At 28.9% G+C, this 23,674-nt stretch overlaps 1 protein-coding gene across 1 annotated transcript in view; it reads right to left on the bottom strand.

The window, feature by feature from the left end:
* Nucleotides 1-1,551: 1,551 nt before the first annotated feature.
* LOC129984172 (endoplasmic reticulum metallopeptidase 1-like) overlaps nucleotides 1,552-23,674 on the bottom strand; it is a 31,729-nt gene continuing 9,606 nt past the window's right edge. The window contains exons 6-14 of the mRNA XM_056093976.1: nucleotides 22,664-22,867; nucleotides 21,018-21,244; nucleotides 20,369-20,555; nucleotides 17,870-18,060; nucleotides 11,739-11,894; nucleotides 9,697-9,896; nucleotides 8,344-8,459; nucleotides 5,566-5,741; nucleotides 1,552-4,534 (exon numbers count right to left, since the gene is read on the bottom strand). Coding sequence (XP_055949951.1) covers nucleotides 4,364-4,534; nucleotides 5,566-5,741; nucleotides 8,344-8,459; nucleotides 9,697-9,896; nucleotides 11,739-11,894; nucleotides 17,870-18,060; nucleotides 20,369-20,555; nucleotides 21,018-21,244; nucleotides 22,664-22,867 — 1,628 coding nt within the window. The 3' untranslated portion in view covers nucleotides 1,552-4,363. The remainder of the gene's footprint in view (nucleotides 4,535-5,565; nucleotides 5,742-8,343; nucleotides 8,460-9,696; nucleotides 9,897-11,738; nucleotides 11,895-17,869; nucleotides 18,061-20,368; nucleotides 20,556-21,017; nucleotides 21,245-22,663; nucleotides 22,868-23,674) is intronic.

Raw genomic sequence — 23,674 nt, forward strand, 5'->3', positions numbered from 1 at the left:
GCACCAACTACTTAGTTCAATCATAATCGAAAATATCGTCATTTCTTTTAAGAAAAAGATGATTCCCAGAAGAATGAAAATTATCTTCTCAAATATTAAAATGGTTTAAATGCAATTTCGCTTTGCCCTTTGCTGCGATGTGTCATTTTGGGTCTTCTGACCAGGGTTCATAAGTACGAGTTCCATCTTGAAATAGCCTTAAGGTTGCTTCCAAACCGAGAGCATCAACATAATTAAATTCTAAACTAAATGTGACTTCGGAATACTTTCTTGATTGCATATTTATAAATCAAAAATTTGTCATCGTATTTTGCAATTTAAAGTCACGATCAATAACATTAAAATATGTATTTCAATTGTATCAATATTCTGTACATTAGATTGCCCTTACCAATTCCATCACATCTGTAGAAGTCTTTCGCAAGAATGGGGGGGGGATGTTCGTGACTCATGCTAGCTCTTGAGAAATTTATTTTCCTAAGGCATTTTATTTATTAAATCTGAATGAAACACAAAAATTAAAACATGCTATCAATGAATTTGCAAAAAGGCAGATAAAAACGTAGCAGATATACCAAATTGATTTTTTAAAAGTTTATGGAGCCATTTGATCGATTATTTTCGAAACTGAAATGTAAAATAATTAAATTTTCTTTTATAATCATCATTCACAGACATTCTTTCAATTCTTACTATGCCAATTTATGCAAATGTATTATATTATTATTTTGTTTACAAAATGTATTTATGTTCACTTATTTGGCTGGCTCTGTTACTGTGCGATTTTAAAAGCATGAACATCTTTAAGGTAAAAATATAATAAAATAAATCATGATAATCTATGGTAATAATAAAAGTGAATGTATACCTTATTCTATGATGCTTAATAGCACAGAGTGTTGCACTTAGAACTATTCAACTTAGTACAAAGATAAAAATATGTAAATCAGAATGTTTTTAAATTTTTAATTAATTAAAATCAATCAAAATTATATTGTAACTTGGAGATAAATTCCGAAAATGTTATCAAACAAATATACTTTTAAATTTATTTTGAAATTCAAAAATTATATTTCTTATGTTAACAATTCAATCATCATTCATCCCTCCTCTTCTTAATTAGAAGAAATTTTTTATGCACACTTTGCAATAATAATTTCTATTGTTGTATTGAATAAAAACTTAAGAATGAACTAAAAAACTACTATTTAGAGGGGTTTTTTTTTTATATATGCCACAAAAAGGAAAATTCATTATGATATTACCAAATATGAAAAATTACGTCTAAGATATAGGCAAAATAGGAAATATATCCATAAATTGAAAAATTATGATTGATATTCTTTAACTCTTTTTATCAATATCTTTTAATCCAGTATCATGTTGTTGGTTGTAAACTATTTTACTATTGGAATCCATTGCATGAGAAATAAGAAAATGAAGTTGGGATTAACGATATAAAATTAGATGGCATTGGACAATTGTAGCATGTGACCTGATCTACTAGAGATGTTCATGTACAATGTAAGAACATTTATTAACATTACAATATTAACAATTAACATAAACAATTTATTAACAATGCAAAATTATTACAGTAACATATATAAGCATTTCGAGAATCTGAAATTTTAAAATACCTTATTAATAGAGCTGATAATATCAAACAATAACAAGACTTAAATTGCACATGTGCAACTCTGCTCATTTTCCTTTCATAGTATTTTACTTACATGAAAAGAACTGTTGAAGATCATCCTATATTTCATTAAACAAACCAATGATTATATGTCAATATATGGTCTTTTCTTTTTATAAACTATGGATAAAATACTAAAACTACATTCTGCATGAGATTAATCTTAGGATTGGCATACATTTCTGCCTTTCACTTTTATGACAGTTAATGAGTGCTGTGGCAATCATGATAAATCAGGGCTTCTTTAAATGCAAGTCCTGTTTTCCATAGAAATAAAGCCAAGAAATAGATCATGAAATTTGTTCAGGCTTTTCAATACTTGTAATCAAAGGTAGTCAAAATATTCAAAATTAAGACTTTCATTAAATATTGTCTAAATTATTTAAAATTTAATTATAATTTCATAAAACTAATTAATATTTCCTTTTCTTATTTATTTTCTAATTTTAAGAAGGCACCACCTGTTGGATTAATTTCTCTAAGAAGGTAACCTTCTCATCACTTATTAAAGCTCAGTCAGATTTCTACGCTAGGAGATCCAAGGCCAGTTCAACTAACAGAAGATGCCGTACTATTCCTTTATGAGCAATTGACTCGTGGTCTAGAACCATTCAGAATAATGAGTTGAAAAAAGAATTCTTAGCAAAAATTTACCATTGTAGGATAAGCAGATAAGATTATTTTTTGATGATTATTAATCAAAATAATCATTAATTAAAAAAAGATAGTCACATTTGTAACACATCAGAATTTCCTTTTTAATATGAATACTCAAAATCCCTAAAAAAAAAACAAATATACTGCTATGTTAATTTCAAGTTACAAAGATGACTATTTTAAGTTGAAATATCAACATACTGGTGGATAATATAAGTATTTCTAAGCTAGAAGATCAATGCTCTACTGTACTAACTACATTTATTTATACTGGAACAGATATTCATTTGTAGTTTACATGCATGAATGAAGTTATGATATTGAGTTTTCTTGCATCGCAATGCAGAGATTCTGTTACAAATTTGAGCTTTCAAGGCAATATACAGGCAAACATTGCTTTAAGAATTAAAAATTAAAGAAAATGGAATAATCACAAAGCACAACAATGATATGCCATCAATGACAGATGATTATAACAAATTTAAATGACAAGAATAATAAAGCATTACACAAACAAATCTGCTCTTTCAGCAAATATAAATATGAAGAAAAAAAAAGATAGTTATTTTACAATATTTTAATCATCATGTTTTTTTTAAAAGAAATATACTACGTAAATAAACATAGCGATATGAGACAGAAGTTCATGTAAATCCTCAGAAATCTAACAAGTTGACTAGTTAAAATTATAACATTAAAATTTAGATAAGATAAGAGTTATAAACTTTCAAACATAATTGGGTATTTAAAATAAAACCAAAAATAATACAATATTTGCACTAGACAGAATTTAAAATTCTTATTCAAATATTTTTGGAATTCTATCACATTTTGATGCTATATCATGCAACATTTAATTCTGCGATAACAAAAATGTGTAATATTTTCCACATTTTGCTTCAATACTTCCATTCTATAATTTCAGATACACACAATGAAAACAATAACAAAAAAGAAAGTTCATCGATATAAATTAAATACTAAAATAAATAAACCTGATAGATAAAAATTAGTACTTACAGAAAAAAAAAAATACTTTGATTTTATACACACAAATCTTCTAACATGGTATTTCTATACCTATACAATAACGCAGCACACTATCAGAACAGTATTTAATAAATAAAATACTTTTAAAAATCATAACAATTGGTTCCTAATTGAGACCTGAAACAATCCTGAAATTAGAATGCATTTACTTCAATAGTAAAGCATAGATAACAGCTGCCATTATCACCAAAATAATGTCTTAATCAGTATCTAACAGTTGTAACAAATTTTCTTTGAAATAAACCAATAAGGGCAGTGACATATTATTCAAAACATTGATTTTGTTTATAAGTGTAAAAAATTTCAAATCTGAAGGAGATAGGCAATATTTTTACATAGAACTCTAAGAAAGTAAGATATATTAAATCACAGTGTCAGTGAAAGGATATATTTAACAAGAGTTAGAAATGGTTTTATAATGGAAGTGAAAACATTTGTTTATATTCATTCTCTTGTTGTATACAGTGAATTTCAACAGTATTTAATATTTTAAGGGTCTTAATAATAGATTTAAGTATATATTTAAAACAATGCACACATTTATTCAGTCACAATCAGAATGATATACTCATTTCTCTGTAGATGAAACCTGAAAGCTCTGACAAAGAAATTCTATATATTCTCTAATTTCAACAGTCTTCAAATAAATAAAAAATAAGATTGTTCCATTAGTTGAAAAATATGTATATTATTTTTTAAACAGTGAACAGTGTAATAGTTAATTACATAAATAAGAAGAGTATTAAAATATTTTTCCCTTGAAAATTAGGTACAATAAACAATTAGAGGATTTAATAAAAATAACATGTATATAATATTTTTCTAAACAAAAATTTACATAAAATAGTAAAAAATAATGCCACTTCATTTTCATCATGAGCTGAACATTTTTAATAATTTAAATAATTTAGGATAAAAATCGAATCTACAAGCAATTTAAGTACAAAGAGATAACCGTTAAAATTCGAGCATGTCTAATGTGCATGTCCATGGTGTTGCATGCACCCAATCGGGTACCTGTTTCAATAAAGATGGAAAATCTCCAGTGATTAAGTCATGGCCATGAAGATAATGGGTGATAAAGCTTATATCAATAAGAGGAGAGCCTTGCACATGTTCTTTGGATATCTGTAAAAGAGGAAAAATATCTTTACAAATCTAATATTATAGATTGATATAAGTGCAATAATCTCCAATTAAAGAATTATTAAACACAATTTTCTACAAAATGTTACATTCAATGATCTTTGCATGTTATTTAATCTCCATATCATGAAAATTTCAATGTAACAAACTAGTCATCTTTTGGTGAATGTAAAACCTATTTTATTAATTTTCCCCGTGTTCATGAAATTATTGTGATAGTTGAATATACTATAAAACATGTAATATTGCAAAGTGTTATGATATATAATTAAGATACTACGGTGAATGATGATGCTAGTGAACAGAGTATTAAAAATTTCTTAAGAAAAAAGCCTTATGGCATATGATACATCATGGAAAGAATTAAAGCTTTAAGAAAATATTCTCAATTACTTGTTCCATTTTTACAGAAGTAAGAAAATTTCTTGTAAAAAATGTGTTATAAATCTTTTTATATATTGGGAAAAGTATTGGAATTTATTTAATTATTAAGTAGTCATTTCATAAACTAATTAATTGGAGAAAAAAGGTGTCAGAAAATTCTCAAAATTGTTATGCATGATATACATGTAAAATAGCTAATTCTATATTAATTATTCTATTTTATTTGATATGCATATAAGTAACAATATCTGTTCAAATTCATGTAGAATGATGGAAAAAAAATACCAGATAGCAATCCAAGCCTGTCTGTTAATTCAAGGGTTTATTGAAAGATTTTCTTCAGCATCAATCTCTATCTCAATATCTGATTAAAATTGTAACTATTTCATTTATATTTAATTTTTAATTTGAAGCATAAAATGAAAGCAAAACTACCAATTATTTACAATATATTGTAAAAACTTCTAATAAATTTACAATTTTTTTATAATTTTTGAAAGATAAGTTAATTTATTCATATGAATTTTTCAAAAATTACTGGTCGCTTAAAGGTTAGTAAAAATCTATGAATAAAATAACCTAGGCATTAAGCTCATAACTTATAAAAAATAAAAACAAGATTTTCTTACAACTAAATCTATGGAAAATGTCCAGGGTTCAGTATACTCTGCATATGAATAATATAGGAAGTAAGTTGGTCTGCCAACCCAATCTAAACTTCTAAGTGGCTGCTTATCAGTCAAAGACCAGTTAATTAGATAAACACCTCTACGAGGTGATAATATAGCAGTCATATGATCTGGACCTATAATAAAGATAAATTTATTAGATATAAGATAGCATTATTTCATATTAATTAAAATAATTGAATTCATTAATTACAAAATTGGTATAAAATGTTGATGTCATCTTTGCATCTCTAGAATCTGTTAACAGAATGTTAATATTGGGTGGGAACTGATGAAAATGGAATGGGAGTCATAGATTGAACTATCATAGTTAATTAAAAAAAATAATCATCCAAACTACATAAGCATTTTCTCCACTTGTTTGTGCAAGTTATTTGAAACTGAACCCAATTCCAAGTAATATCTGTGACTTTGCTGCCCAAATTTTAAAAAAAAAAAAAAAAAAAAAAAATGGATTTTTAAGCAGAACAAACATTGAAAGATTTTTGGAATACCCATTATAGAATTTCAACTTTAATGTCCACTAAAACTACACCAACTTATTTAAGTGTGTGACTGGCTATGCACATATCATGGAACAAAAGCCCTCCAGAAAATACAAAGAGGCTTGTACTGTTTTGCACTTGAGTCAATGACAATGAGTGTTCTCTGTGGAGAGGTGAGGGACGCGGTAGGATAGAACCTGGGACCTTTGGGTTAGCAGTCCAGTAACTTAACAATTATACCAAAACGATCGTTCGGGTAGAAGAGTTGTTACTGGCTTATATGCGATTCACCACATCTGTACACTTCTTATTTCACTGGTGTATTCTCAAAATTCAACATCTTCTGCCGCTAAAAACAAATAGCATCACATTTCTCTTCTTTAGTTGTGCACTTGATGCAGATATGGATGAAACAGTAATCAACTGACCAATGATACTTTTAACTGACCGTGAATGCGGATATGATTAAATGGTAACCAATTGTCATTGATATGATACTGTTGGCTGATCACAAGTGAATACCGCATGGTTTCATGCAATTACCCAGAACAAGTCTATTCTTTACCACTACACACTTTTTTGTTACATAAAAATACACCAAATTATATCCCATTTTCATTTGCACCACCCTTATATATTAGTCTCCACTTAATGAAATATTCTACAGAGCTTTGACTCTGAATGATATTTATTATTATTATTCAATAAATGTTCATAGCACAGAATGTAGTTTCAATTTTATGAAACTTTAGTAACCTCTCATCTGCTGAAATTCTAACTAAATCAGCTGCCATGAAAAATGTCAGCATATGAAGGACATGGGAATTACTGAAGAAGGCAAGAGATATCTCATTTCTTGCAGGTTAATGAAAACATTGTGATAACTATATATCCTATGCAGTGAGATACATTGCAAGATGTAATGAAGGGATTATAAAAAAAAAAAAAAAACTTTACAGTAACTTAACTAAATACAGATGATTACAATTTTAAGAAAATGTTACAGGCAATATGTTTCAATCTTACTTTACCAAAGTATTGAAATTGTTATGAGAAACTGTCTTCATCTGTTTTTTCTCATTCTTATAATTTGATTTACAAATATTTTTATAGCAAAGTCTTTAAGTGAAATGAAGAAACTATCATTATATACATAGAGCCTTGGCTGTAATAGTTTTCTTGCCTAAAAGTTTTGAACAGTAATAAACTGAAAATTTATCAATAACGATTTAGCTTTGAATATCCATAGTAAGTGCCTATGTTTGTTTGTTTTTTTCCTTTGACAAACATGCAGTAATTATATTAATTTAGAATGAGTAGATATTTTGTCCAAAAATCTGAATTACACAGATTTTTTGAGAACATGTTCATGCACTACATCAAAAAACTTGATAATTTATCAATTCATTATTAAAATCCAGATATAATTTATTTTTCAAACAAAAAAATTAAAATTAAAATTCTACCATTTCTGTATTTAAAGTAGCTAATTGAATAAAAAATGCTGATAAATAATTCAAACCAGAGTAAAAAAGCAAAAATATTAAAATTAAAAATGCAATAGTCCTCTGTATTAAAGTAGATGTTTTCTCGGTATATGTATAGATTCACAAGTAAACATATTTTGACATTTCATTCATAATTAAGTTATGGGAATGCTATAGTTATAGATTATTCCAAATAATGGATTCTAATAATTTCATTAATTAACAGATCAATACTTATTTAGATGGTTACATGCTGCAATATCCCATAACAGTACAAGGCATTATGAAATAACCTGTTGTTCATAAGCTGAGCAGTTCCTAAAGTTTGGTTAGAATAGAGCTGTTTATCTGTCCGATTTACACATAGCAAGAAACAATATTTATATTTGGCACAAATTGACACTTTTATATTAAAAGTGCAATTATTAATTTTTTGTCAGATATGATTCTGATTAAACAGTTGAGGATCAGATATCAAGTGATATGATTAATTTAGAAGAAAATTAATATTCTCTTTTTCAACTTCTACATCAAAAAAAAAAAAAAAATCATATTTTACAATAAGTGAAGAAATCACAAGCATGAATTTAGAAATGAAATTAAGTTATTTCAAACTGATTAGAAAATATTACACTTCTCAAGTCTTACGCAAAACTGTAAACTTAACAGATTATAGATAAATTAGTTTTAATAAACTCATTATTACAAGGAATGAAATACTAAGGGCAGGAAAAAAAAACGCTTACCAAGAGCAAGAAATGACAATCTGTAAGTAAATCTGTTAAGAGGTACTTTTGAAACCAGTTCAAATTTATGACTTCCATGAATTTTTGGCTTTGGAGCTCGCAAGTAATAACTGGTCCTATAACAGAATAAAAAACGATTTTATATGTATGTTTTATGGTTAAAAAGAACATAGTAAAAATTTCAGATTCCACAGATTTATTGGGTTTTACAGGCAGAAATAATAATTACAGAAAACGACTTTATAATATAATTACATTAATAGTAACTTTGTTCATATTTAATTTCTCTAGAAAACTTAAAAGAAAGCAAGTTTTTTTTTTTTTGTTTGTCACTATGGATGAAACCTTTCCCCATCCATTAGGTGAATAAGCAGTATGACGTGGGTTAAAGAAATGTGGCAGAATGCACTTCATATTGAATAGTTCAACACTTTAGTATTTTTGGTTTTCCACATGATAACCAGTAAAAAAATGTGTGTAAAGATCATACTGCTACTTTGTTATTTTATCATTAATTTCATTAAGTTTGCATTTATCATGTATTTGAAGCTAGTGTAAGTAAGTGTATTTGTGTGCAGTTTAGTTTTTTTAGTTTAGTTATATTAACGTCTTTTTTTTTTTTAAAGCAACACTAGGGTTATTTTGGGACAGATCTTGTAATTTTGAACCAGATGACAAGGATGACACCTGAGCTAGTCTCTCCTTCTCCAAACTTCCACACTTAACCAGCGGGAGGATGTTTTGCCCGACGAATTCAATGTGCCCCAGACCCATTTACATGACGGTTCTTCGATGGAATCGAGTTTTGAACCTGAAATCTTCCAGTTTCAAAGCCGAGACCTTACTACCAGGCCACCACAGCCATATTTTTGTTCAGAAAAAACAGAAAAGTAAAATTTTCTGTAACCAATTATATATTTATAAATTCAAATATTATATATTTATATTTGTGATGCCATGTACGGTAATGTGCTTATTATGCGCATTTTAAAATTTGACTAGTTTAGTAATCTATTTATAAAAATCTAAATTTTACTAAATTTAGATTTGTTTTAAAATCTATTAATCTTATAACCAATTAGATTCAATATATTTGATTAACTGAAAATTGGTATTAACTGCTTTCACAATATATATATATTAATTTTAAGAAGCTGAAAAAGTTTTTCAAGGAGAGGGCAGGAGTAACTACAAAGAGTTATTCTTAATGCTGATGTAAGAACTGGGGTGTATTGCATGATTGAGTCATAACAAATAGCATTGAAACTGTATGGTTGGTGTAAAATAGCCCCCCTTGCAAGCTATCAAATTAATTATACAAAAATATCTTTAAAAATAATAAATGCATAATACCTGAGTAAAGAAATCACAGGCATGTAGAAAGGCATTCCACATGCTAATTCAGCATCACAGTTAACAGGTTTAAGCCCATGCATTTGTTCAAAAAATGTTCCAAGTAGCTTTGGTCCGTTGTAATCTAGAGGTACAATCCAGTAACCAGAATCTTTAGATTTCACATTCCCAGTTCTGTCGTAAAATGTGCGTTCAGTATGCTGCAATGTAAACAAGATGTCTATTAAATAAAACAAAAAACTTATTATCCAACAAACAAAGTTTTATAGATTTTTTTAATTTAATTACTCTGGAATCTTATATATGGTGGGATAAAGTAAGATGAAATTTGAATAGTAAAAAATGATACACGGATGAACTACCAAATATCTAAAATATCTTTTCTATAAAAAATTATATCTAGTTCTATAAAAAAAACTATGCATTTTTATTCCGTCAAAAAAAATGCCCATGGATTTTGTTCATAACAAAGTATATGACATGAAAAAGAAAAATTATTTCAATTATTTTTATTGCAATAAAAATTTAAAAATGGAAGTATATTACAAAGTAATAAACATTAGCTTGCGAGTCAATCCTACCTTCTGCACAATTCCTTTTTCGTTATCTAATTTTTTATTTTGTATTCAATTTTAACTTTAGATTTTTTTTTATGGTGGACATAATCTCCAAATGGAAAAAATATTTTATTAAAAAGTGAAAGGAAAATTCAGCTTAATGAAATTAATGTGATAAAAAATTTAACAGAATATACCATTTTCACAAATCATGATTTAATTATTTGCTATCTTTTAATGATTTTTTACATTGCAAACATAGTTTTAGTACTTTGTAGATAAATCAGTAAGTGACATAAATATTTACATATTTTTAAAAATAATTTCTTAACTATTAAAAAACTAAACACTTGGGGGGGGGGAGGATAAAGGAGACTTAAAACTGTGGAAACCCTTTTGCTTCACTTAATGACACTTCTCAATTTGCCCTAAAGTGACAAATAATCTGCAATAGCACCTTTCACTTTGCCAGGAGCCGGGTGGAAAATACCAATCTTTATGATTTCTTTAAATAAACCAAGCATCTGCAAACATCTTCACAGTGCATTGAGCATTGGTAGACGCTTGAATATCCTGGTGTATACGAATACAAGCACCAAGTAAGATCCTTAACACACTAGAGAAATTTAGAAAGCAATCTCTAAATTTCCTCGCAAAAAACTGATCATCAACAGGTAAATTTAGAGATTGCTTTTTGCTTGCTCTTCGTAATTTTCTCAATGTTCTAAAGCCCTAATGCTGCCTCAGAAAGCTGTGTATGTTCCCATCTGGAATCCCATGGTGGATCAGCAATTCCGGTTCATCATCCAGTGCCAATCATATGCGTACATCTCCTTTACCAACTAACAGTTGCCAGGATGCCTAATTAATTAACCCTTAATAAACCTCCTAGAATTGTATGGTAATTACGATGCAGGGTGTATCACTATAGATAACAATATCAGCAGATGTACGTTTTTTGTTAAACTGTTGATTTTTTTTAAAACATGAAATAAGTATCTGTGCAGAAAAAAACCTTATAAAAATATTTATTATTCCAATGCTTATCTGCCAGGAATTATTTGCTATCAACTATTGACTGAATCAAAAATGTGAGTTAGGCCTTAACATATAAACTCAAAAAATTAACTTAGAAAAATTGTATTTACTCAGATTTGAATATATATTTTTGTGCACTGAAATTTCTATGCTCGCAGCAATTGAACACAATAATGTCTGACTATCATTCTTACTTATTTCACAAACAAGACAAATTAATTGAAATTTTAAAAAAATGTGCAAAATTGTAATACAAGAAATTTATTATACGATTTGAATGAAAATATATTACCATATACAATGGTGAGCTTTTAATAAATATTACTTATTGTTATTTCAGTCAAGTCGGATCATTCTTAACCATTCAATTTTGGCTCATTTCAGCAATAGCTTAATGTACGTACATGTTAAACATTTTTTTAAAAAATTAAAATGTTATTTGCTTACTAATATGTATAACCGCATAGGAGCAGGAGATTCCTTGTCACCAGAATAGGGAAAACCGATAGGTGTCAGACAAACTAGAGTTACAGTTGTAGCCACAATACACAGCAAAATCATTATCACTTCCTTTGGAGGTGACATCACCTGAATCAGGGAAAACTGTAACAGAATAAAAGAATTGTTAATATTTATGGATCTTTAAAAAAAATTCAATTAATAATGATAAAAAAAATCATAAAACAATGCAATGGAAATTTATCTCAAAGGAATCTATCAAATAAAATTCATATTCATAGTTTTCTTTTAATACTTTTCATATAAGTAAAATAATTTAAAATTTCTTTTAATCTGTAATTAAAGCTGTGAAGCCTGCTACTGTAATTTAGATGTCAAATTCATAATATTTGAAGCTCACTCTTGCATAATATGTAATTCCTTCACCTCCAAAACAACTAAATGAATGGCTTATATTTAACAGACAATAATGAAAATATAGATTAGGTTAGTTAAAAACATTATTGCCCCCTTATTTTAAAGCAACACTAGGGCTATTTTGGGATGGACCTCGTAATCTTGAATGAAAGTCAGATGATTAAATGACACCTGAGCTGGCATCCCCCTCTCCAAACTTCCACACCAGACCACATCAGTGGGAGGACGTTTGGCCCTGATGGATTTAACATGCACCAGACCCACTTACACAATGGTTCCTTGGTGGAGTTGGGTCTCGAACCTGAAACCCTCTGGTTCCAAAGCCGAGACTTTACCACCAGACCACCGCGGAAATGAATGAAAATACAGAATTAATACCAAAATATAGAAAGACTTCTTACTTTTGCGGTATATAAAAGTGTTAAGAAAAAGATAATTTAATCGTAATTATTATTACCTTTTTCGGTTAGTTTTCCTAGCCAAAGTTCGAAATGTACGCGAAAATGCCTACATAAACAAAAGCATAGTTTGCTTCTGTTCTTTCTTGAGAAATTGTTTCTTTTAATCTCGTAAATAATAAATTATCATAATCTCGTGCTAATTTAATATTGTCTAAGATTAAACTATTTAGATGCAATCATCTGACTAATTAGCATAAGATTTCGGTATTTCTGATTCGAGTCGTAACTACTGTGCAATATGCAAATGTAAATCTGTATGTACATGTAAATCAATCACGTGATCGCCATGAGATCGTATAAAAGCGGATGCCAGCTTTTGTAAGGATATATCCGAATCCATTCTCCCGCTCTCTGGTTTGCTTTTCGCTCTAGCGACGTTTGTTTACTACGAGTTTCAGAAATGTCTGAGAATAGACAATATAATACTTTCTGTGCTTTTAAAATTTTGTTAAAGTAACTTCTTGATTTTATATTTTCTGTTGAACCTTAATGAATAAATCCCGTTGATGTTTTTAAAAGGATGTTGATCTCCAGTCAATAAACTTTTGAATCCTTTGCATCGTAAGTAGTATTAGTATGCGATTAGATGAACTTTTAGACCACTGCGTGATATTAGAGTTTCTTCATAATTAGATGCAGCCAATGCTACTCGTCATTTCATAAGAAGAAATTTTAACAAAAAGTTATTGGTTTGTTCAGAAAAAAATTATATATTTTTAAAATATAATGAAACAATATTACTTAAAATACAGAATGTCCATAAATTAAACTGAAACACAGTTTTATAAAATAAGAGAAAATTATCTGTTTAATCTTTAGTTCAGAGAATTTCATTTTTATTAACTACAACAGGAGAGCTTGATTGTTTACAGACAAAATAAGGTCATAGAATGAAAAAAAATGATGTATCTCTGCTCATGGGAAACAAAATTCTCAAAAATGATTTAGAGTTGTTTCAGATGTGAATTTAATAAACCTAGACCAGAAGAACAATCGATTAAAATATGATTGAAACAATTTCGAGAGACCAAATATGCTTAGTAGCAAGAAGGTGCAATTTCCTGGATTAAACACTTCTAGATAAATGGAAGTGTAAATATGTATCACTTTTATAACCTAGATATTCTTCTAATATTGTACCACTTGGCTTCTTTTTCTAAGAAAATGTGAAAAACCAAGTTTATGTTATACAGGTTTGCAACATCAAAGTACTGAGAAATTGAATCCTCACAGAATTAGATACCATGACTCTGCAAATGGTCAACAAAATCTTGAAGAAAATTAAAAACAGTTCCCCAAGCAATTAACGGTGGTCATGTTGAGATATGTTAATATACAGGGTTAGCAAGAAATAAGTTACCCACTTCAGAGGGCTCTAAACTGCATTCTATTGATCCAAATGACATAAAATTTGAATTACAGATTATTGAGATAATGTGTTTTACATTTATTAAATAAAAAAAAATTAGTACAAATATTCACTGTTGGGTGGCATTGTAATACACATAAGACCATTTAATATAGTTTATAATTGTTAAATAAAGTAAAATTAAAATTGCTCAATATGTCCTCCTTCATTTTCAACAACATGCTCCAATCGGAGAACCATATTCTCTATAGATGACCGGAGTGAGTCTGTCGGAATATTAAGAATATGGTGCCGAATGTTGTCCATCAGATCTGGTAGAGACAATGGTCTTTCACAGTAGATATTGTCCTTCAAATAACCCCACAATCAAAAGTCGCAAGGGGGTAATGTCTGGCGAGCAAGAAGACCATGCTATTGCGTGAAATGCTGTATTAACAATTGCTTTACACGATGCTCAATATGAGGTGGAGCACCATCCTGCATGAAAATGATGTCCTAAAGGCATCCACGCTGTAGAAGAGTTGGCATTACAAAATCCTTCAGCATATCATAATACTGTTGTCCTGTGACAGAATAGAAGTTATCTCTTCAAAGAAATACGGTCCAATGATAAAGGTAGCTGTAAAACCACACCATACTGTCACTTTTCCAGGATGCAAGGGTTGTTCCTGGATAACGTGAGACTTTTCCTCTGCCAAATTCGACATTTGTGGGTGTTAACTTGCCCACTTAGGCAAAAATGGGCCTAATCACTCCATAGAATGTTCCATGGCCAAGTTGTGCCAACCACCATTCGAGCAAGAAACTGAAGTGCAAAAGTTTTACGGACCTCTAAGTCTCCGTCCTGCAGCAGCTGCACAGACTTGATTTTGTATGGATAAAAATGCAAAATATGCCATATGATTTTTCATACATATACAGTTAAATTATGGCATATCCAGAACACGGGAAACAACTGGCAAACTCACACTGTTATGCGGCGACTAACTGCTGGCTTCAACAAGCGCTGTCGCAACATTTTCGATGCTGGAAGACCGGATTTTTTTTTCCATTCTCTACAGGAAAGAATGCCAAATTGCCCAGTTTTTTCAAATTTCTGCATCATCTTGCGTAGGGCACCTGGAGACATTGGACCTCTTCGTACCTGCTTCATGTGATGAAATTCCTTTAGAGCTGCAACTGAGTTTTGTTGGTTCTGGTAGAACAATATCACCAGTAGCGCTTTGTCTTGCAACATAGGCATGATGAACAGAGAAGAAACTAATGTTCATGCAGAATCAGCCTTCTTTTTATCCAAAGAAAAATGGTAATAGACATGTGCTGTAGCGCAAATTATGTTTCATATTTTCAATATATGCAAATAAAGGCCAGTTTTGTTACAGCACCATTTATTGGTGAATTTTTGTACTAAATTTTTATAATTAATAAATGTAAAGTGCATTATTTGAATAATCTGTAGTTCAAATTTTATCTTATTTAGACCAATAGAATGCATTTTAGAGCTCTCTGAAGTGGGTAACTTATTTTTTGCTAACCCTGTATGTAAAAAAAATTCTTAATTTCTTAAAAAATTCAGTAAATCTATTTTTACCATCCATTATTCTGTATATTAATTATTACAAATCTTTATAAAGAGAATAATTTATGGATATTCTGTAGCATGTGTAATATAAGAAGGTTTATATTTAGTTTGCTTTGATATAATGAATTCATAAAATATGCAAAATATTTATCACAGTATTAGCCTTATTAATCCGTTCAGGGCCATGATCATGCGATTCTCTCTTCATGGTTCACAGTATTATACATGAGACGAACCTTTTCCACTCCAGGAGCCCATTATCACTAATATGTGATTTCAATTTGGAACGTTTTATTTAACTTTTTATATAGCACTAGATGGCGGTTGGAAATCCGTTATATTTTCAAATAATGTTCAATATGCTCATTTGGTTCCAAATTTTTTTATTTGATCCAGGTATTTAAACATATAAACAACTGCACTTTTTCGGCTCTCTCTCAAGAGGATTGGGCTTTTAAAGAACCTTGACTGACGGTGCTCTGGATTTACTTTTATATTTTGACCAAGTTGAATAGAAGATTGATCATTTATTGATTTATATGGGTGTAGATTTATCGCTTTCATTTGGGGTCTACTAGATAAATAAATAAATAAAATCTATTTATTTATTTATTTGTATATTTGGGCCAGTTTTATTTTAGTCGTTATGGCAAAAAGAACCAAATATTTAAGTGAAAGTGTGATTTCTAAATTGATAAATAAATCAGATAGTAAAATAGAGGAAAGTGATTTTTCGAATATAAGCGGTAGTGAATCTGACTATTAAGATGAAATTGAAATAAATGATTATGGGGATAATAGTGTGGATAATTTAAATACATAAGATTGGCAAAAAGACATCAAAGAAATGCCATCCATGGAGTTTTCTGGAAATAGTGGTATATACTTAAATAGTAAAGAGCCAGTTGAAGAATAGAAAGTATATATTATACATAACTTTTTTTTATTACAATGTTAGTTTAATAAAAACTTTAATTTGTTTCATTTTTTTAAATTGTGCAATTGCTTTTTAAATATCGTAACAATTTTATTGCAATATATTCAGACACTATCAATGATAATAAGATGTAAATTTCAGCGTATTTAATTGCAGCAATGATTTTATATGAATTTTTAATTAAAATTAGGCTTAGCAGGAAAAATTGCCCCAGTCTGGGGGAATGCTTCCTTTCTCCTTTCGGCGGTCCTGAATCGGTTGAGACACAGCAGTACATTTCACAATCATTAACCACTTTTTCTCTTAACATAAAAGAAAAAATGATTATATCAGCCAACATTAGTCATTCAACCATAAGATATCTTAGATCCTGGAGCGAGAATGAAAAAAATATGAAGAAACAATACATAAAAATGGCTTATATGCTAGCAAACGATCCTGAAATGCTAAATTGTAATTTAAATATTAAAATATTCGGCGGTCCTGAATGGGTTGAGACACAGCAGTACATTTCACAATCATTAACCACTTTTTCTCTTAACATAAAAGAAAAAATGATTATATCAGCCAACATTAGTCATTCAACCATAAGATATCTTAGATCCTGGAGCGAGAATGAAAAAAATATGAAGAAACAATACATAAAAATGGCTTATATGCTAGCAAACGATCCTGAAATGCTAAATTGTAATTTAAATATTAAAATATTCGGCGGTCCTGAATGGGTTGAGACACAGCAGTACATTTCACAATCATTAACCACTTTTTCTCTTAACATAAAAGAAAAAATGATTATATCAGCCAACATTAGTCATTCAACCATAAGATATCTTAGATCCTGGAGCGAGAATGAAAAAAATATGAAGAAACAATACATAAAAATGGCTTATATGCTAGCAAACGATCCTGAAATGCTAAATTGTAATTTAAATATTAAAATATTCGGCGGTCCTGAATGGGTTGAGACACAGCAGTACATTTCACAATCATTAACCACTTTTTCTCTTAACATAAAAGAAAAGGTGATTATATCAGCCAACATTAGTCATTCAACCATAAGATATCTTAGATCCTGGAGCGAGAATGAAAAAAATATGAAGAAACAATATATAAAAATGGCTTATATGCTAGCAAACGATCCTGAAATGCTAAAATGTAATTTAAATATTAAAACACATTTTCCTATAAACGATTAATTATGATGCCATCCTGAACCTACCCTATAATCAATTTTCCATTTTTATCTCTCACTCCAAATGTGATTATAAATAAAAAAACGGTTGTTAATTTAAAACTAAGAAGCATATTTCATAATTTCTAATAATGCCATTTGCTCTAAATAAAATATCTTACCATATAAGAAGTGCAGAGGAAAACCAGGAGTGTTGTAAATAAACAAACCAAGATATCTGGATTAATCATTGCTCCAATCCGGCCCATTATTGGAATGAAGACGGTATACATGGACCAAACACAGTACAGCAACAAAGACAAAGGAATAATATGCATGGCAATGTGTACAGCTAGGTGAGATGCATGCGTGCCTGAAAATAAAATGTAAAATGAGGGAAAAAGAGATATACTATGAACATAAAAAATGATTGTTGTTGTTGCTTATGGCACTAGGCATAGACAAGCCCGCTGATGAAGTCAATGATTTTTACGCCGAATTTTAGCATATCTTGTTTCAGTAGCACCATTTAGGGCCAAGAATACGTCTTAGCTACTCATGGGTTACAGCTCTATTCACGGGGTGGACTTCATTCATACATTTCAATCACTTATTCACAGATTGTAATTTAGACCTGCATCAGAGAACGATCACCTGTGATCTAGTATCCCCAGTGGTACTGTCTCAACATGAAGGACTTTGTAACTTTGACAGATTTAAACGTGCACCAGCCACCATGTACATGGGGAATCCACCATGTACAGCGAGCTTCAAACTCACAAACCAAGGCATGCGAATCCAACACCCAACCAACCAGGCTATCTAGACTTTAAAATACAACTGTCTTGTAATAAATGAATGGTATTTATATAGAAGAAATTAATCCTTACAATGTATAAAATAATCTTTGAAAGGTGCATTATAAGATTTAATTCAAATTATAGTTTGGTTTACTTAAAAAAATATAATTAAATTACACTAATCTAAAAACAGCAAAAGTTATTAATTTCCTCACTTGAATATTGAAAAACAAACTAGATATTAAAAATTAAATATAATGAATTCTGAAATTAGATTTAGATAAATTTTTACATAAAGAGGTATACAATTATTTTAAGTAATCAGGATAAAAAAAAAATTATTTGAATTTCAACTGCAGGAAATAAAATAAGTATCCCCTTATTAAGTTAAAAATAGTGGTCACTAAAGCCTCCAGTAATCTGGAGTTCTCAAAAGGTTAAGTGGGTAATATCACAAGAAAAATAAGTCACTATGTGTGACCTAAGTAGTAATTTTGGTGTCATGTAAACAATAGATGGCTTCTCACAAAATATTTAATTAATAGTTTAACTTATAAAGATTATTAAACAAAGCTCAAAAGAAATAAACAACTATGTTGTTTAGATTACACTGTTGTTGTACTCCCCAGGGGGGACACCTCGAAATGAGGATGAGATGCTTCTGGCATTATGGTTGGATCTCACCACTCTGGAGGGTACATGAAAAGGTGGGGTTCCAGTTCCTCCCATCAATGATGGGACATATTTCCTTACGGAAGGGTTGTACCATGGCCGGTGATGGCCCTTAGGACTCTATCACAATTCCCACCAGTGTTGCTTTTGCAGCAGTTCGGTCATTCGTTATTATTTATTCATGTGCCTTCCAGTAGATTGGAAAGTCAGTGATATGACTTACACTATTGTTGTTGTGTAGAAGTGAAAGCTTTTTTTCAAGTAGAGGATGATTTTTTTCTAGTAAACAGAAGATGCATTAGAATAAAAAAAGATGTAAACTTTAAAATTGGTCAGGTTTACAAATCAGTTTCACATTAGAAAATATAAGTGGAAATGCTATTTATGCCTGGTAGACGGCACTTTTCAGCCCAAAGGTAAATGGGTAGTTCCACTTTTTTCTAGTCAAAGTTTAAACAGCACAAAAGTATTTAACATAACTAATGAAACAAGGCAAGAGTAATGAGTGCATAACTTTGAAAGTATTCAAAGCATGCATGTTGCAACTATAAACTGTTACTCTCTTCCAAAACCCATAACAGCTTTTAAGTAAGTATATTTTAACTTTATTGATAAATTACGAAATTAAAGCAAATCATAGGTAGTGTTAATTTTTAAAAACAAAATCCTCAGCATGTTTGCCCCTCCATTAATCAACTACTGATTTATCAAAAATAGAGGGAAGATACAAGTTGTGATGTTTACTTTTAGTAAAATTCATTATATAAAAACCATTTACTGGTTGTTGGTATTTTAAATTTGAAGAATTATTTAAAGTAATCATCCTCCAGAAGAATAAAATTTTCAAAAAGCAATAGGTATGACTTTCAGAAATGAGAACATATAACAAAAGTATTCCATTAAAAACTACATTATCAAACATAAATCTTGAAATTAACAGGTAATGAAATACAATTTAATGTATAGTGAGCTAGAATGTGATTAATATATATGAAAAATTTACATGTAACTTAACAGATAAAACAATTTTCCACTACTGCTAAAATAGAAATTTGCTTAATAACTACTTCATGAAGGTCTATTTTTTTTTATTCTATATTTTAAATTATCCAAAATTACGAAAAGTTTTTTTAAACAAATTTCACCAAATGTTTCTTGTACTTTATTTGATACATCTAAATTTTAAAATTATATTTCATAATCTATTACCTTTTGGGCCAACAAGATTAAACATATGTCCAATAACACCACGAATAAGAGTAGGAAATAAAACCCAAGCGCAGAAAATGAATGACGAGTTGATTTCTGCCATCTCAAGGATAATAAGACAGATAATCCAAACAAGGCGAGCAGCATCAAAATAGATATCCTCTTTGATCCATTTTTCACGTAAACTCTGGAAAAATAATAGTTAATTGTTTAAAAAAAATAACTATCTAATTATTATATTCTATTTAATTATGGTTACTGCCATGGAATTCTATTTCAATAACAAATTATACTAAATTATATTTAAGTTGATTTCGAATTTTTGCCCCCCCTCCCAAAAAAAGCAACTTATAGGAAATGAGCAAGCAATTACTAGTAACATTAAAGTAAAATTTGTTCATTAAAATAGAATTAAAACATAACTGTTTTAAAATATAGAAAAGGACAATTCACTTGAAAAATATTTCAAATAGCGCAATACTTACCTATTATCATAAAATAAAGCCTTAACTACCCGTTTAACCCATTACTATACAAAGTCTATTTATAGCATTGTCATATTCCACTTGCAGCTCTGCAGCCTTAATGCACGAGTTGCAACAGATGTTAATAAAAAGAAAAAAGTTTTTAAGAACTGATTTTAACTAACCTCTTCTCTCTTAGTTGTTAAACAGTGGATGAAAATCATTCCAGCCAATGTGGAACACCCATATAAGCCAGCAATAAGAAAAGGTGAGCGATACCATGACATAGTTACATCAAAGACATCAAGTTTCATAGCAATTGATGCGCCAAATCCATATGATCCTACTAAGCTAAGTAACATAACCCCAAATGCTTTGGCAATTGAATACATTCTCCTTGTGAAAGACATACCTAAAAAAATAAATAAGAGTTTTAAAACTATTACTTAATATATATTTCTTTAATAAATAGATTTAAAAATTTTCAAATTGTTTAGAAGTAAATTTTGAAAGAACAAAAATTATTCACAAAAATCGTACAGGCAATTTTCTTAAATAAAATATTTATGCTGATAATCTATTATTTTGAAATGAAAATATCAAGTTAATCACTTGATGAATAGTTGATTTAAGGAATACAATTCAAAAATCCATTCTAAAGAATAACTGAACAAATTTGCTGAAAAAGAAAACATTAAAATGTTCATTAATTTTATACTTTTATTACAGAAGCAGGAATCATTGTTTGGCTTCTGATGTTGATGTGAAAGTAATATCATATCAACAGTTTACTTTTAAAAAAAATGGGATGCATATAAAAACTGAACATTATTCAGATTTTTTAAAGATTTTTATAATTATTTTTTATTGTAATTTAAATAGCTATGAAATTTTTTTTACAGAAAACTAAAAAAAAAAAGTTTTTGCATGCATTATAACATCTAAGCTACAAATTTAAAAAAGAATCAGAATAAAATTTTCTCGAACCATAGTTATTTCTTGATTTTTCTAGGATTTAAATAATGCATGTATTTATAAAATGAATCAAATATTGACCACCAAACATAAAAAAGATTTTAAACAAATAGAAAAATATTTCTACTTTCACTTTGATTTATTTCCTGATCTAAAAAAAAAAAAAAATGATAAAAGAGTAGTATAAAAAATATAAAGGGTAAATGCATTAAATTTTCAACAAAATAATTTTCTCCACTTCCACTTTTATTACAAGGAATAATAAAATATTTTTTCAAGCAATCTCTCTAAAAAATATTATTGTTGAACTAAAGCAATCTTTATGATGTACTGCTAAATATGCATATGAATTGAAAAAGTGAAATATTAATTATTCATAATTTAATCCTTAAATTGCAACAATTTTATACATTTAAATATAAAACATCATTCATGAATTCATAACATAAGTTCTCAGGTCATTAAGGGGGGGGGGGGGATTGGAAAACTGCCATACAGGAGCATCAAGCAATTTGGCTCCTAGCCAAAAAAGAACTTGGCACTCATTTCGAACACATAATGCTTTTAATTCTTGTCATTAACCAGGCAGGATACAAGATACAAAGAAGAGGAACAAAAAATAGAAGAACATTTTTTTAATCAGTGTTTGTTACACAAAAACAATATTTTCTATTTTTAGTTTAATCACAATTTATTTATTTAATTAAAAAAATTTAAGAAAAATTATTAAAATTGAATCAATTGAAAACTGGGCAAAATAAATAAAGACATTTGTCTATGTAGAGAGAAATTGAAAAAAAAGAAAAGAAGAATGCTATAACCAGATAATTATACATAATTAAAAATTAATAATAACCTGACTTCTTGCATTTCAGAAACATATCCACAAAAGAGATTACTACAACAAGGGCATTAATTGCAGTTGCCACACTTATACGATAGACAACCATAAAGATGCCCATGAAATCAAAAAATACTAGATGTAGTTTCTTCTGTTTTTCCACATTCTTCATGTCAGAAGATATCATGGCATTATTTATGAGATTGAGGAGATTCAAACCTGAAAAATAAGATTTAAAAAATTTATTCACAAGATAATTTAATATTCAGACAATAAAAAACATGAATAATTTCATTTGATTCACATCTTGTCACTCATAAACAAGATTATGCATATAATATAGACAACTAGGCTCAAAATTTATCAAATAAAAAAACTTCATCAGACATTTAAAGTAACTTATTGATAACTTCCATGAACTTAATTACGAAAAAAATATGATTAATGATTTGATATTAAATAAGAAGTATACAAGTAACTGAAAATGAATAACTTAAGAAAAGAAAGTGCAAAATAATTAATAGCTAGTGAGAAGAAACAAAATCACATCAGAAAAGATTGAGACAGAATTTGTATACAGAACACTTTGCTTATCAAAAATTTTATTGTTACAGAAATTAACTCATTAAAATTACAGAATGATAAAGCTCATTTCTGAGTTGTTAAAATTCATACTGCAATGAAGGAATTTAAAATCACTCAGTTATACATTGAGGAAAATAATGATAAAAAAATATTAAGTAAAAATATGTTTTCAGTCAATTTAATAATTGGCTCATTTGCTTCAGCAACAAAGTCAAATTTACACTGTCTTGGTAAGAAATTTGCAGTATCACATCAGAATTGTTCGAATTTAAATACAGCACATATTTTTATGGAGAAAAATATTTTTACAGAAACAAAAAGATTCCATTTTCATTCTGCAGGGCAGTTTCTTATAATCAAGATTTTATTCGAAGAGGAAAACTTTTCTATAAATTTTAAAAGCAAAAGTTTTGATCAGTGAAAGAAAAAGGGATCAATGTC

The sequence above is a fragment of the Argiope bruennichi genome, chromosome 9 (assembly GCF_947563725.1).
Source record: "Argiope bruennichi chromosome 9, qqArgBrue1.1, whole genome shotgun sequence".
NCBI classification, from domain to species: domain Eukaryota; kingdom Metazoa; phylum Arthropoda; class Arachnida; order Araneae; family Araneidae; genus Argiope; species Argiope bruennichi.